Source organism: Macaca fascicularis, chromosome 19 (genome assembly GCF_037993035.2).
Source record: "Macaca fascicularis isolate 582-1 chromosome 19, T2T-MFA8v1.1".
Classification (NCBI taxonomy): domain Eukaryota; kingdom Metazoa; phylum Chordata; class Mammalia; order Primates; family Cercopithecidae; genus Macaca; species Macaca fascicularis.
The window spans coordinates 44560887-44574917 of NC_088393.1; the positions used below are offsets into that span (position 1 = coordinate 44560887).

General features: G+C 41.9%; 1 protein-coding gene across 11 annotated transcripts in view; it reads left to right on the forward strand.

Moving 5' to 3' along the window:
* ZNF570 (zinc finger protein 570) overlaps positions 1 to 14031 on the forward strand; it is a 19239-nt gene continuing 5208 nt past the window's right edge. Inside the window, exons 1-4 of one of the 11 annotated variants that reach the window (XM_015441219.4) lie at positions 1 to 328; positions 980 to 1063; positions 7163 to 7289; positions 7619 to 7714. In XM_015441219.4, the coding sequence (XP_015296705.1) occupies positions 1031 to 1063; positions 7163 to 7289; positions 7619 to 7714 (256 nt within the window). In that variant the 5' untranslated portion in view covers positions 1 to 328; positions 980 to 1030. Of the gene's footprint in view, positions 329 to 979; positions 1064 to 7162; positions 7290 to 7618; positions 7774 to 14031 lie in introns of all 11 variants that reach the window. The other 10 variants (XM_065535475.2, XM_015441218.4, XM_074023395.1 and 7 more) reach the window with 10 other exon arrangements.

Genomic DNA, 14031 nt, shown 5'->3' on the forward strand with positions numbered 1-14031 from the left:
GTGTCCTCCGGGGGCCGAGGCAGCTGAGGCGCTTCTTTCCGGGCCCGTAGGGGCTGGGTTCCATCCAACTCAGGGTAGGGGTGTGATCCAAGCGAAGATTCCCCAAGCCTTTGGGGCGGGAACGGGCTCTTCCCCCAGCTCTGTTCTGCAGGTAGGGAGTGGGCTGAGGAGTGGCGTGTGGTTCTCCGGAAGCTCGTCCCAGGCCCTCTGTGTGACTCCGGTGCAAGTGGAGGTTGGTACCGTAGTGCGAGGCTGTCACCGCGTGTGCCTGTCCACGTCCTGTGTGACTGGGTGCGAGGGAGTCAGTGGCACCGTGGAGTGTGAGGCTGTGAGTTGGGGGGGGGGGAGCGGGCGAGTGTTCGCTGCCCCTTGTTGGGCCGATACCCGCGGCCTCTTTGTAACTGGGTTGTGAGACTGTCGCTTGTGATAGATACCCTGGTGTCTGAGCCTTGCCGGTATGGGAAAGGGTGCCCGTGTGAGACAGTCCATACCCATGGCCTCTGACTGTGGCGTGGGTAAGACGGTGGTTGGCACTGTAGTTTTTCAGACTCTGATTATGTGGGGCATTGAATGAGAGACTGTGTGCCACCGAGAGGCTTTTAAAGCCGGCTCAAGTCATATCAATGTGCCACCAAGTTTCAGAATCACTGATTTATTGGAGAGGAGGATTGTGGAGTCAGGTCCTCTTTTATTTGATCTTGGTGCTCTTATTTATTAGTTCTGTGTCTTTATGTGAAAGCTTACATTCCTCTGAGTCTGTATTTGTAAAACCTAGAACATCTGGTGTTAAGCTAAGGAATTGGAAAATGATTTAGGCATGAGTTAAATTGTATGCAAACAAACTCCTAGGTCTCCATTATGTTCTCTATATTGGAGGGAAGGTTGCAAGAGGAGGAAAGAGAATCCTAAAAAGTCTAGACTGGTGATTCTGGATGCTGCAAGAAAAGTCTAGTTTCTCATGTTCTTTTCCCCATCTCAGTTATCTGAGGCCACTGCCATTTCCCAAGAGAAGAGCAAGGAGGGAGAAAGAATGGCTGTTGGGCTTCTTAAAGCCATGTACCAGGTGCGTTGGTGTTTTCTCTATTTCCTGAATACCTGTCTGCTTTTCAGAACAAGCAGATACTAATTTTCCTTCTGCTGAAACGTTTCTGGGTAACCAGTCATATCACTTATCAACACTCTCCACTGGATTCCCATCTTATTCAAGATAAATGCTTAAGTCCTTGTCTTGACCTGCAGGGCCCTGCATAATCTGGTCCCTGACTGTCCCTCTGACTTCATCTAATTTTTCTCACCCTGTCTTTAACTCAGTCACTCAGTTCCAGCAACACTAGCTTCCTTGTAATGTGGTGAGTACATTCTTTCTTATTCTTTTTTTTTTTTTTTGAGACATAGTCTCACTCTGTCACCAGGCTGGAGTGGAGCGGCCGCGATATGGGCTCACTGCAACCTCCGCCTCCCGAGTTCAAACAATTCTCCTGCCTCAGCCTCCCGAGTAGCTGGGACTACAGGCACGTGCCACCAGACCCAGCTAATTTTTTGTATTTTTAGTAGAGACAGGGTTTCACCTTGTTGGCCAGGATGGTCTCGAACTCCAGACCTCAGGTGATCTGCCCGCCTCAGCCTCCCAAAGTGCTGGGATTACAGGCATGAGCTACCACACTTGGCCTGGCCAGTGAGTACATTCTTTTTGTTTGTTTGTTTGTTTGTTTTGAGACGGAATCTCTCTCTGTCCCCAGGCTGGAGTGCAGTGGCACGTTCTCGGCTCACTGCAAGCTCCGCCTCCCGGGTTCACACCATTCTTCTGCCTCAGCCTCCCGAGTAGCTGGGAATACAGGCACTCGCCACCATGCCCAGCTAATTTTTTGTATTTTTAGGAGAGATGGGGTTTCACCATGTTAGCCAGGATGGTCTTGTTCTCCTGACCTCGTGATCCGCCCGCCTCAGCCTGTCAAAGTGCTGGGATTACAGGCGTCAGCCACCGTGGCTGGCTGCCAGTAAGTACATTCTTAATGCATGGCCTTGCACTTGCTATTCCCTCTGCCTGGGATACTGTTCCCTCAGATACGGATACAGACCAACTTCCTCACTCTAGTTTCTAACCAAACAACATTCATTCATTCTAATTTTTAGTAAGCACGCATTACCACTGGGTGTCACAGTGCTTAGTCCCTCATCCTGTTCTCTATCTACACTTACTACCTTGGTGATCTCATCCTGTCTCATAGCCTCAAATACCATGTATATGCCAACAACTACCAAACTGTACACAGCCCAGACCTCTCTCTTGAACTCTAGAGTTGTATACCTGACTGCCTACTTAACATCTTCATTTGGTTGCATAAGAGATATCTCAAATGCAAACATCTTACAAATGGAGTGAAACGAACCACTGGCGGTTTTGGAACATGAGTGACATGAACTGATTTTCATTTGGTAGGATCACTCTGGCTGCTACTGAGAATAAACTGAATGGGACAAGGATAGAATTAGGGAACTCAACTAGGAAACTCTTAGGTACTTTCCTAGCTCCACTGATTAAGCTAAAAATCTTCCATCAGGAAATCAGAGACTTCAAAATACATCCAGAATCAGATTACTTTTTTTTTGAGATGGAGTCTCGCTCTGTCAGCCAGGCTGGAGTGTAGTGTGGCATGATCTCGACTCACTGCAACCCTCGCCTCTCCCTGGTTCAAGCGATTCTCTTGCCTCAGTCTCCTGAGTACAGGCATGCGCCACGACGCCCAGCTAATTTTTGTATTTTTAGTAGCAACAGGGTTTCACCATGTTGGCCAGGATGGTCTCTCTCTCTCTTGACCTTGTGATCCACCTGCCTTGGCCTCCCAAAGACTGGGATTATAGGCGTGAGCCACGGCATCCAGCCCAGAGTACTTTTTAGTATCACCACTGCTTCCATTATGTTCTGAACCATCATCTCTCACCTGTGTTACTGTGGTACTCTCCTAACTTCTCTCTCTACCTCCACTCTTGTTCTCTTTTAGTCTGTTCTCAGTGGAGCAGCCAAAGTGATGCTGTTAATACATAAGTTGTATGAGTTCATTATTTATAGGCAGAGGGTGGGTGGAAATGACAGAGAGCATAGACAACTCTTTCAAAAAGTTTAGCTATGGCCGGGCGCGGTGGCTCAAGCCTGTAATCCCAGCACTTTGGGAGGCCGAGACGGGCGGATCACGAAGTCAGGAGATCGAGACCATCCTGGCTAACACGGTGAAACCCCGTCTCTACTAAAAAATACAAAAAACTAGCCAGGTGAGGTGGCGGGCGCCTGTAGTCCCAGCTACTCGGGAGGCTAAGGCAGGAGAATGGCGTCAACCCAGGAGGTGGAGCTTGCAGTGAGCTGAGATCCGGCCACTGCACTCCAGCCTGGGCGACAGAGCAAGACTCCGTCTCAAAAAAAAAAAAAAAAAAGTTTAGCTATAAGAGGAGAGAGCCGGACGTGGTGGCTCACTCCTGTAATCCCAGCACTTTGGGAGGCCAAGGCGGGCGGATCACCTGAGGTGAGGGAGTTCGAGACCAGTCAGACCAACATGCGGAAACCCCATCTTTACTAAAAACACAAAAAATTAGCCAGGAGTGGTGGCACATGCCTGTAATCCCAGCTACTCGGGAGGCTGAGGCAGGAGAATGGCGTCAACCCAGGAGGTGGAGCTTGCAGTGAGCTGAGATCTGGCCACTGCACTCCAGCCTGGGCGACAGAGCAAGACTCCGTCTCAAAAAAAAAAAAAAAAAAAAAGTTTAGCTATAAGAGGAGAGAGCCGGATGTGGTGGCTCACTCCTGTAATCCCAGCACTTTGGGAGGCCAAGGCGGGCGGATCACCTGAGGTGAGGGAGTTCGAGACCAGTCAGACCAACATGCGGAAACCCCATCTTTACTAAAAACACAAAAAATTAGCCAGGAGTGGTGGCACATGCCTGTAATCCCAGCTACTCGGGAGGCTGAGGCAGGAGAATCACTTGAACCTCGGAAGTGGAGGTTGCAATGAACTGAGATTGTGCCATTGCACTCCAGCCTGGGCAACAAGAGCAAAACTCTGTCTCAAAAAAAAAAAAAAAAAAAAAGAAGGAGAGAAATGGGTGGTAACTGAAGGAGAAAGTCATAATTGACAAAGTTTCAGAAAGATGGATATATGTTGCCAGGCTGATACTAAAGATTCAGTAGAAAGGGAGATTTGAAGATGAATAGAGAAAAGGGAATTGCTGGAACAATGTGCTTAAGTAGGTAAGAGGAGCTAAGTGTTTGGCCTTTTCTAGGAAAGTGGGTTGTTCAGTTATAGGAATAAGGGCATGTTAGGGTGTAGAAGCACAGGTGCAGGTGGATGTGTAGATGTGGTGGGAGTTTATGGGAATTATCTTTCAATGGGTTTTGTTTTCTCAGAGAAAAAGTAAGATTGTCAGCTGAGAGTGAGCATGGGGAAGGAGATCTTGAAGGTGTGAGGAGAAAGGGGATAGTATCAAATGGTCATTTAGCAGAGTGAAGGGATGAATGGACTAGGGAAATGTATCATGCAGCATTTCGGCCCACTTGAGGTTAAGTGATCATGAATTTAAAGTGATACTAATTTGCATGGTTGGTATGATTTTCTCCAGCAGAGTTCAGCTATGCAGGGTACAGGCACAGAGTAAGCAGAAAGATGGCTGCAGTTTAACCAAGTGAGTACAGTTAAGTGAGAGAGGGGCAGGGAAGGCAAGGGCATATGCAGGGGGTGATTATAACAGATGGTTGTGCTGGGAAGTGAGGGTACTCAGGGATGAGGAACAGTGAAAAAGTGGTAAGAACAATGAATTGTACTTCTCCAGAATTTGACTTCTGGTGGAGTCAAGAAACTATCTAGTTTGGGGTACCACAGGGCAACAGTTGAGATATAGGAGGTGGAAGACAGAGTGGGGTAATTGAGATTATGAAGGGTTTGGTACTGCCTGGTACTGACAAGGTCTGGGTTATGACCATGGAAATGAATGACTGTAGAAGCGTAGAGGATAAGACTATTCCAGGAGAGAGGGGTCAGAGAACTAAGAGGCCGGGTTGTAGGGAGTATTATTTATGTGGATATCAAAGTGACCAAAGAATGACAGGAATGGCATTGAAGAGAGAGACAGTGAGTCAGATGCTGAAGAATTTAAGGAATGACAGAGAACTGGTATCTATCAGGAATTGGTAGATACCTATCACAAGGAAGGATTGTGATTGACATATTCTAATTTCATGAGGTTTAAAACTAGATGTCTTTTAGGGAGGAGGAAATATTTTGGAAACAAGAGCGAAGAGGTGACCTGCCTCACCTTCAAGTGCTGTGGTACAAGGAATGTGGGGAAAAAAACATTCATCAGTGACAGGGCGTTAGGGGAAGTCGTCCTCTCAGCTGGAAGCCATGTTTCTTTAAGGGCAAAAAGAAAACAGGAAAAAGTGGGAACTGTAGTTTTGCTTCAGACTGGTTTGATGATAATTGTGAATGGATTTTGAAACCAAGTATTATCATTTGTTAGGGTCAAATATTTTAAGATCAGAATGTAAACTCCTATATTGACATAGAAATTATTTTTGTTGACTATAAAGAATCAGTGGAAAGTATGTATGTCGTATATAGATATTTATACATTTATTATATGTATTTATGTAAGTTTTAAACAGGAAGCATTGTTAACAGGAGCAGAGAGGGAGAGATTTGCCTACTTCCTATAATTAAGAAAAAAGGTTACTGAGTGTTGAAGTTGAAGAATTTTGCTTCTGTATAAGTTGTTTTGTTTTGTTTTGTTTTTGAGACAAAGTCTTGCTGTGTTGCCCAGGCTGGAGTGCAGTGGCACAATCTCAGCTCACCGCAACCTCTTCCTCCCGGATTCAAGTGATTCTCCTGCCTCAGCCTCCCGAGTACTGGGGATTATAGGTGCTATAATATATAGCACCTATAAAATATAAAATATATATAAAATATAGCTAATTTTTGTATTTTTAATAGAGACAGGGTTTTACCATGTTGGCCAGGCTGTTCTGGAACTCCTGACCTCAAGTGATCCACCCGCCTTGGTCTCCCGAGTGCTGGGATTACAGGTGTGAGCCACCTCACCCAGCCTAGAGACGGTTTCTTTAACTGTAACAAAATTGTGTCAAATGCAAAAAGTTGCATTGCCAGGTTCACATCTTTTAATTTTGTAAAAAATTAATACATACACATATAATGAATGTTTGTTTCATCAGCAAGTGGTCACATTATAGAAATCTGGAATCCAACAGCATCACAGCAGCACGTTTTGTTTTGTTTTGTTTTAGATGGAGTCTCGCCCTGTTGCCCAGGTTGGAGTGCAGTGGCACAATCTCGGCTCACTGCAACCTCCGCCTCCTGGGTTCAAGCGATTCTCCTGCCTCAGCCTCCGGAGTAGCTGGGACTACAGGCACGCACCACCACGCCTGGCTAATTTTTGTATTTTTAGTAGAGACAGCATTTCACCATATTGGCCAGGCTGGTCGCGAACTCCTGACCTCAGGTGATCCACCCACCTCGCCCTCCCAAAGTGCTGGGATTACAGGCATGAGCCCAGCTCAGTGTCAAGTTTTAAAGAACTTTCTCTAACCCCTATAGGCGGAAGCAATATTATGAGTAGAACACCCATTTCTTTACACAAAATTTTGAGAACTCTGCATTAAAGTATTTGAATTTTAATGGAGTTGATGCTCTGCTCTGCTTGGTTTGGTACAGTCGTCAGAGATACAGCGAACACTTTCTGGGATTATTTTTGATCCCTTTCTAGCTTCTTGAAATTTTCTTCAAGCCACTCATTGATTAATTCAACTTAGTCAATATTTGAATACTTCAGGTGTGCCAGATTCTATTCTGTACCTGGGGATAAAGCAGTGACCAAAGCCAAAACATAATCTGCCCTCATGGAGCTTAAATTTTAGTTGAGGAGGGTGAAGAACGGGCAATGATTAAAATAATTAAGTGCTGTGGAGGGTTAGGGAATTGGGGTTGAAGCATTACTATTTTATACTGGAATAATCTGAGACATACAAAGGCCCTGAGTACAAATATGGTAACATGGTTACATATTTGAGAATGTAATATCAGAGAGGGCCCAGTGTGCCTAGGGCAGAGGAAATGAGGTGAATACGGTAAGAGATAAGGTTCTTTCATTTATTTCATTTCAGGAGTTGGTGACCTTCAGAGATGTGGCTGTAGACTTCTCCCAAGAAGAATGGGATTGTCTGGATTCTTCTCAAAGACACCTGTATAGTAATGTGATGCTGGAGAACTACAGGATCTTAGTATCACTGGGTAAGGATATCTTCTTGCAAAATTCAGCTTCTGCTCAAAAGGGGCTCTTTGCTACCACTATTGTGAATTTTTGGATAACATCTGCAAAGTTTGGCTGAATGTCTGCTGCCGATGCCAAACGAATGGGTTAGTGTTTGTGGATTTGGCAGTGAACATATTCTTGGCCTATGCCTGAAGCTTCATCTTCCTTATCCTTCTAATACATGTCCTTTACACATTTCTCTTTTTTGCTTACTGTAAACTCCCTTTTCCCCGATGATCTAAGGATTGAATGTGAGCTGGAATATCCACAGCATGACCAAATTCTACTTTTTTTTCATATATTGCAGGACTTTGCTTTTCCAAACCAAGTGTGATATTATTGTTGGAACAAGGAAAAGCACCCTGGATGGTGAAGAGAGAGCTGACAAAAGGCTTGTGCTCAGGTTAGTGAAGAGGAAATTGGCAAAAATCTTTGCACGTGACAGCTCAGCTTGACTCAAAGGTATCACCTCTTCACTCTTCAGGCTTCCAAATTCTTCTCAGATGTTCTAGGTCTTTATAAAAATTTGGGGCCATTTAGGATGTTCTCCCACATTTCTTATTTTTAATTATTTCACTTCTCTCACTTTCCTATCTCCTTTCTAGTAAGTCCCATTCCCTCTCAGTTTCATAAGCCTCTCAGTCTTTAAAAAATCTTTTACTAGTCTTATAAACTTTTTTTTTTTTTTGAGATGGAGTCTCACTCTGTCACCCAAGCTGGAGTGCAGTGGTGTGATCTCGGCTCACCACAACCTCTGCCTCCCAGGTTCAAGTGATTCTCCTGCCTCAGCCTCCCAAGGAGCTGGGATTACAGGCACACACCACCATGCCCAGCTATTTTTGTATTTTTAATAGAGACAGGGTTTCTCCGTGTTAGGCTGGTCTCAAACTCCTGACCTCACGTGATCTGCCTGCCTCGGCCTTCCAAAGTGCTGGGATTATAGGCATGAGCCACTGTGCCCAGCATCTTACAAATTTTTGAGCTCTACAGAGCATCAGAAGTGTAGGCAGTCTTGGGGACACATCTGATGCTATCTCCAGGTAGATAGAGCTGAGGTAGAGGACACCCACTGCAGATTTCATTGCTTGCTTGTTGGTGGAGAGAAATCCTCACATTCAGTCACAGAAGCCTTCTGTGTTTATTTTTGTGGTACGAGAGAAGAGGAAAAAGAGTTTGCATGTGTCGTTTCTCCTAAGGTGCTCATTTTGGGGGAAGTTGTCCTGTGTGTGTTTGTGTGTATGTGTGTGTGTGTATGTGTATTTGTAGCTTTTTTTTTTTTTTTTTTTTTTTTTGAGACAGAGTTTCTCTCTCTCGCCCAGGCCGGAGTGCAGTGGCACAATCTCGGCTTACTGCAACCTCTGTCTCCTGGGTTCAAGTGATTCTCCTGCCTCAGCCTCCCAGTAACTAGAACTACAGGCACCCACCACCACGCCTGGCTAATTTTTTGTATTTTTAGTAGAGACGGATTTTCACCATGTTGCCCAGGCTGGTCTCAAACTCCTGATCTCAGGTGATCCACCTGCCGCAGCCTTCCAGAGTGCTGGGATTACAGACGTGAGCCACCGCACCCAGCCTGTAGCTTATGTTTTTGATACTTTAAGAAACTTTCTATGTTCTGAGTTCATATAGATATCCGAAAATAGTCTTTTAAAGATTGTCCTTTTATATCTAGGTCCATAATCCAATTGGAACTTATTTTTGAGGATTATTTTAAATAAGAATTTAGTTTCTGTATCTTATGGAAAACCAAATGTCCCAGATATTTTTTAAATAAATGCTCCCTCTGCCTGTGTTCCTGAATGTTACTTCTTAATATATCAAGTTTTAGTCTTTTTATGGTTGTGACTTTAAACTTTATTCAATTTCATTGATCTCTTTTTCTTTATACCAGTATCACACTATCTTAATAACAATAGTTTATTAGAAGGATACTTATCTGCTAGGGAACATCTCTACAGCTTGTTTAAATTCTTTAGAATTTCTTGTTTGCCTTTTGGCCATCAATATAAAATTTAGGGTCAACTTGTAAATTTTGATCAGAAAACAACACAATGCTGTTAAGTTTTGATTCCAATTTTAAGTTTTGATTCAAATTTTATTCTGTAATCAATTCTGGAAATTTAAAAAATTCATTAACATGGTATAGCTCTCCATTTATTTAGGTTTTTTTGCTTTTTTCAATGTTTTATAATTTTCTCCAAAAAAGGCTATGCACATCTTCTGTTAGATTAATTGTAAACATTAAACATACTAGTTTCGTTGCTGTGTTAAATGTTACCTATATTTTCTGTTTGTTGCACATATATAGAAATGAAGTTAACTTTATATACATTGATCTTATATCCAGCAACCTTGCCAATCTCTCCTGTTAATACTAATATTTTTAGATATGTTTGGATTTTATGTATGAGTAGACATGTTTGTGAATAATGACAATTTCTTCATTTTTAATTCTTTTTTTTTTTTTTTTTTTTTTGAGACTGAGTCTGGCTCTGTCGCCCAGGCTGGAGTGCAGTGGCCGGATCTCAGCTCACTGCAAGCTCCGCCTCCCGGGTTTACGCCATTCTCCTGCCTCAGCCTCCGGAGTAGCTGGGACCACAGGTGCCCGCCACCTCGCCCGGCTAGTTTTTTGTATTTTTTAGTAGAGACGGGGTTTCACCGTGTTAGCCAGGATGGTCTCGATCTCCTGACCTTGTGATCCGCCCGTCTCAGCCTCCCAAAGTGCTGGGATTACAGGCTTGAGCCACCGTGCCCGGCTTTCATTTTTAATTCTTATAACTTAATTTCTTTTTCTGTTGCCTTTGTTTTATCTTCAGTATAATATGAATCGAAGTAGTGATAACAGGCATTCTTGTCCACTTCTGGTCTTAATAAGAATACTTTAATATTTTGTTTTTTGATAATTGTGATTTTTAAAAGTTTTTGGTACATACCCTTTCATTCCTGTTTGCTAGAGTTTCATTGTGGAAAGCTTTTGAGTTTTACCAAATGTTTTTCTCCATCTGTAGGTGATTTTACCTCTTACCAGGTTTTAGTTTTTCACCTCTTAATGTGGTAATTTACAGACATTTTCAAATGTTAAACCAACATTGCATTCCCAAGATAAACTCATCTTTTTATCTTTTCCATTTTTTGCTAGTTGCTATTTGCCAATGTTTTGTTTGGGTGTTTTGCATCTGTATTTATTAGTGAATTTGGCCTTCAGTTTTCCCTTCTTGTCGGATTTTAGAATCAAGGTTGATTATTCTCGTAAATTCTCTTTTTCCTCTTTAGAAACATTTGTGAAAAATAAAAATTATTTGTTTTTTGAATGTTTGGTAGAACTTTGTTCATCTTGGCCTGGAATTTTTATTGTTAAAAGAATTTAAACTAATCATTCAATTTGATATGTTCTAAAATTCTAGATTTTCTATTTCTCCTGGAGTCAATTAGGGTATTTTTTTCTAAATATTTTTAGTTTTGATGTAAGTTTCCAAACTTATTAGATGAAGTTGTCCATTATTTTTCTAGTTCTCAATGATCTCTTGATCCATGAATTATTTAGAAATAATTTAGAAATAGAATTATTTAGAAATAATAATTCTGATTATTAAAAATAAGTCTGAAATTGAAGGCTTTTGTTTGGTACTTGTTTAATTGCATGATGGTTAGAGAATGGGATCTCTTTAATATACATTTTTTGAAAGTATTTTGAGACTTGCTTTATTTCTTAGGGCTAGTTTTGGTGAATATTCTATGTGTCCTTGAATATAATATGTATTTTCTGGTTATTGAATACAGTGTTTGATATATGCTCATTAGATTAAGCTCATTAACTGTGCTGGTCAAATCTGTGTCCTTATGGATTTTAAAAAAATGTCTTTGAGCAATCAGTTACTGGGAGACATGTTAAAGAAACTTCTACTCTGGTGGTAAATACATAAATTTTTTTCTCATAATTGTAACAGCAGATTTTTTGTATTTTGAAGGTATTTTATTTGGTCATATGTTTTTAGAATGTTTTCTTTTTCTAGTGAATTTTTTCTTATGTTATTGTTACTCTCTTTAAATCTCGTGATTATCTGATTAAGCAAAAAAGTTCACTTAATATTGTTATAGCTTTATTTGCCTTTTGTTAATATTTACTTGATGTAGTTTTTTTCTACTCCTTTATTCTCTGACCTTGCCATGTGTTTCTCTGATAAGCAGTATTTGGATAAACATTTTTTTAAATCCAGTCTGATAACCTTTATCTTTTAACCAAATGATGGTGGTTTATTAAATGTTTTGGTACTGTTAATAGACTTGGATTTATTTTCCACTGTCTCACTTTCTTTTAGAAATTGTACCTTTTCAAATTTTTCTTGTTTCTTGGTTTTTCTCCATCTCCTAATTTGAATGATATACTATCTATTTCTATTCTGTACTGGTTACCTTAGAAAATCTAACATTTATGGCTGGGTGTGGTGGCTCACGCCTGTAATCCCAACACTTTGGGAGGCTGAGGTGGGCGGATCACGAGGTCAAGAAATCGAGACCAGCGTGGCCGACATGGTGAAACCCCATCTCTACTAAAAATACAAAAATTAGCTGGGTATGGTGGCGTGCGCCTGCAGTTCCAGCTACTCCGGAGGCTGAGGCAGGAGATTCACTTGAACCCAGGAGGCGGAGGTTGCAGTGAGCTGAGATGGCGCCACTGCACTCCAGCCTGGGCAACAAGAGCAAAACTCCATCTCAAAAAAAAAAAAATACAAGAACCTTAGACTGTCTTAACTTACCCTCATTTCAGTTATTCCTTGTTTTTCTTCAATGCCATAAACTATTATTTTGCTTTATGAAGTTATATAATAGACCATTATTACATTTAGTGTTGTTTAGATTTATCCACTTTTGGCTAGGTGCGGTGGCTTATGGCTGTAATCCCAGCACTTTGGGAGGCCAAGGCAGGTGGATCACTTGAGTCCAGGAGTTTGAGACCAGCCTGGGCAACATGGTAGAACCCCGTCTCTACAAAATGCACAAATTAGCTGGGTATGGGGGTGTGTGCCTGTAGTTCCAGTTACTTGGGAGGCTGAGGTGGGAGGATTGCTTGAGCCCAGGAGTTCAAGGCTGCAGTGAGCTGAGAACGTGGCACTGCACTACAATCTGGGTGACAAAGCAAGGTTCTGTCTCAAAAAAAAAAAAAAAAAAATTTCACGTTTGTCATTTTCCTTGTTCACCATTCTATCCCAGAACTTTTTCCTGAAGTAGTTTCCTTATAAATATTTTAGAGATATACTATTCATATAAACTTATATTGTTGTTATTGTTTTGTTCATTTATATGTTAGTTTTGCTGTCATATATACAAGAACCTTTCCTTGTCAGTCATAGATTGACAGATTTTTTAATTTTTTTGAGATGGAGTCTTGCACTGTCGCCTGGGCTGGAGTGCAGTGGCATGATCTCGGCTTACCGCAACCTCCCCATACCGGGTTCAGGCAATTCTCCTGCCTCAGCCTCCCGAGTAGCTGGGATTACAGGCGCGCGCCACCATGCCCATCTAATTTTTTGTATTTTTAGTAGAGATGGGGGTTTCACTATGTTGGCCAGGATGGTTTCAAACTCCTGACCTGGTGATCCACCCACCTCAGCCTCCCAAAGTGCTGGGATTACACACGTGAGCCACTGTGCCCGGCAACAGATTATTTTTATGAGTGCTTTAAAGATACCATTCCATGCTTTTCTGGCTTGTGTTCTTGCTTTTGAAAAGTCAGTTTTCTTAATATATTCTTCCTTGCAACTTTCAAGAACTTTCTTCTTGCCCTGGTTATTCTACATTTTCAATGTGATGTATCTAGATGTCAATTTCAGCTGCTATACTTGGGATTTATTGTGATTTTTTTTATCTGACCATTAATGGACTCTGGGTAATTATCAGCTATTATCTCTTCACATATTGTCACTTTCCCATTCTCTGTGTTTGTTTTTCCTAAAACTCCAGTTAGATGCGCCTAAGACCAAACTCACCAGGGATAAATTGATGCTCCCAGCTTCAGTTCCACCTTACTTACTTGAAAGTGCCTTCTAGAGTCTGTTTGATCTTTGAGAGTTTACCTTAGTTTCCTGCCAGCTTGGTAATGCAGCTCAAAGAAAGTTTTTCTATTTCTACAAAATCATAAGCTTTTTTGTACCAGGAAGATTTGTCATTATAAAACTAGTCTGCTATATTGCCGGACTACTTTAGGTACCTCATATAAGTGGAATCATACAATATTGGTCCTTTTGTGACTGGCTTATTTCACTTACTGTAATGTCCTCAAATTATATCTGTATTATAGCATATGTCAGAATTTCCTCCTCGTTTAAGGCTGAATAATCTATTGTATGTATATACCACATTTTGTGTTGACTTCATGGAATAGCAACCAGCTGTTACTGCTCTACTCAAACCATTTCAGTGGGTCTCCATCTGTGTTAGGCCGTTCTTGCACTGCTATAAAGAAATATAATACCTGAGACTGGGTAATTTCTATGTAAAGAGGTTTAATTAGCTGTCAGTTCTGTAGGCTGTACAGGAAGCATAGTGGCATCTTCCTCCGAGGAGGTCTCAGGAAGCTTCCAATTATGGCAGAAGGTGAACAGAGAGCAGGCACATCACTTGGCAAAAGCCAGGAGCGTATGAGAGAGGGGGGAGGTGCCACACACTTTTAAAGGACCAGATCTCATGAGAATTCCCTCACTATCATGACCGTACCAACAG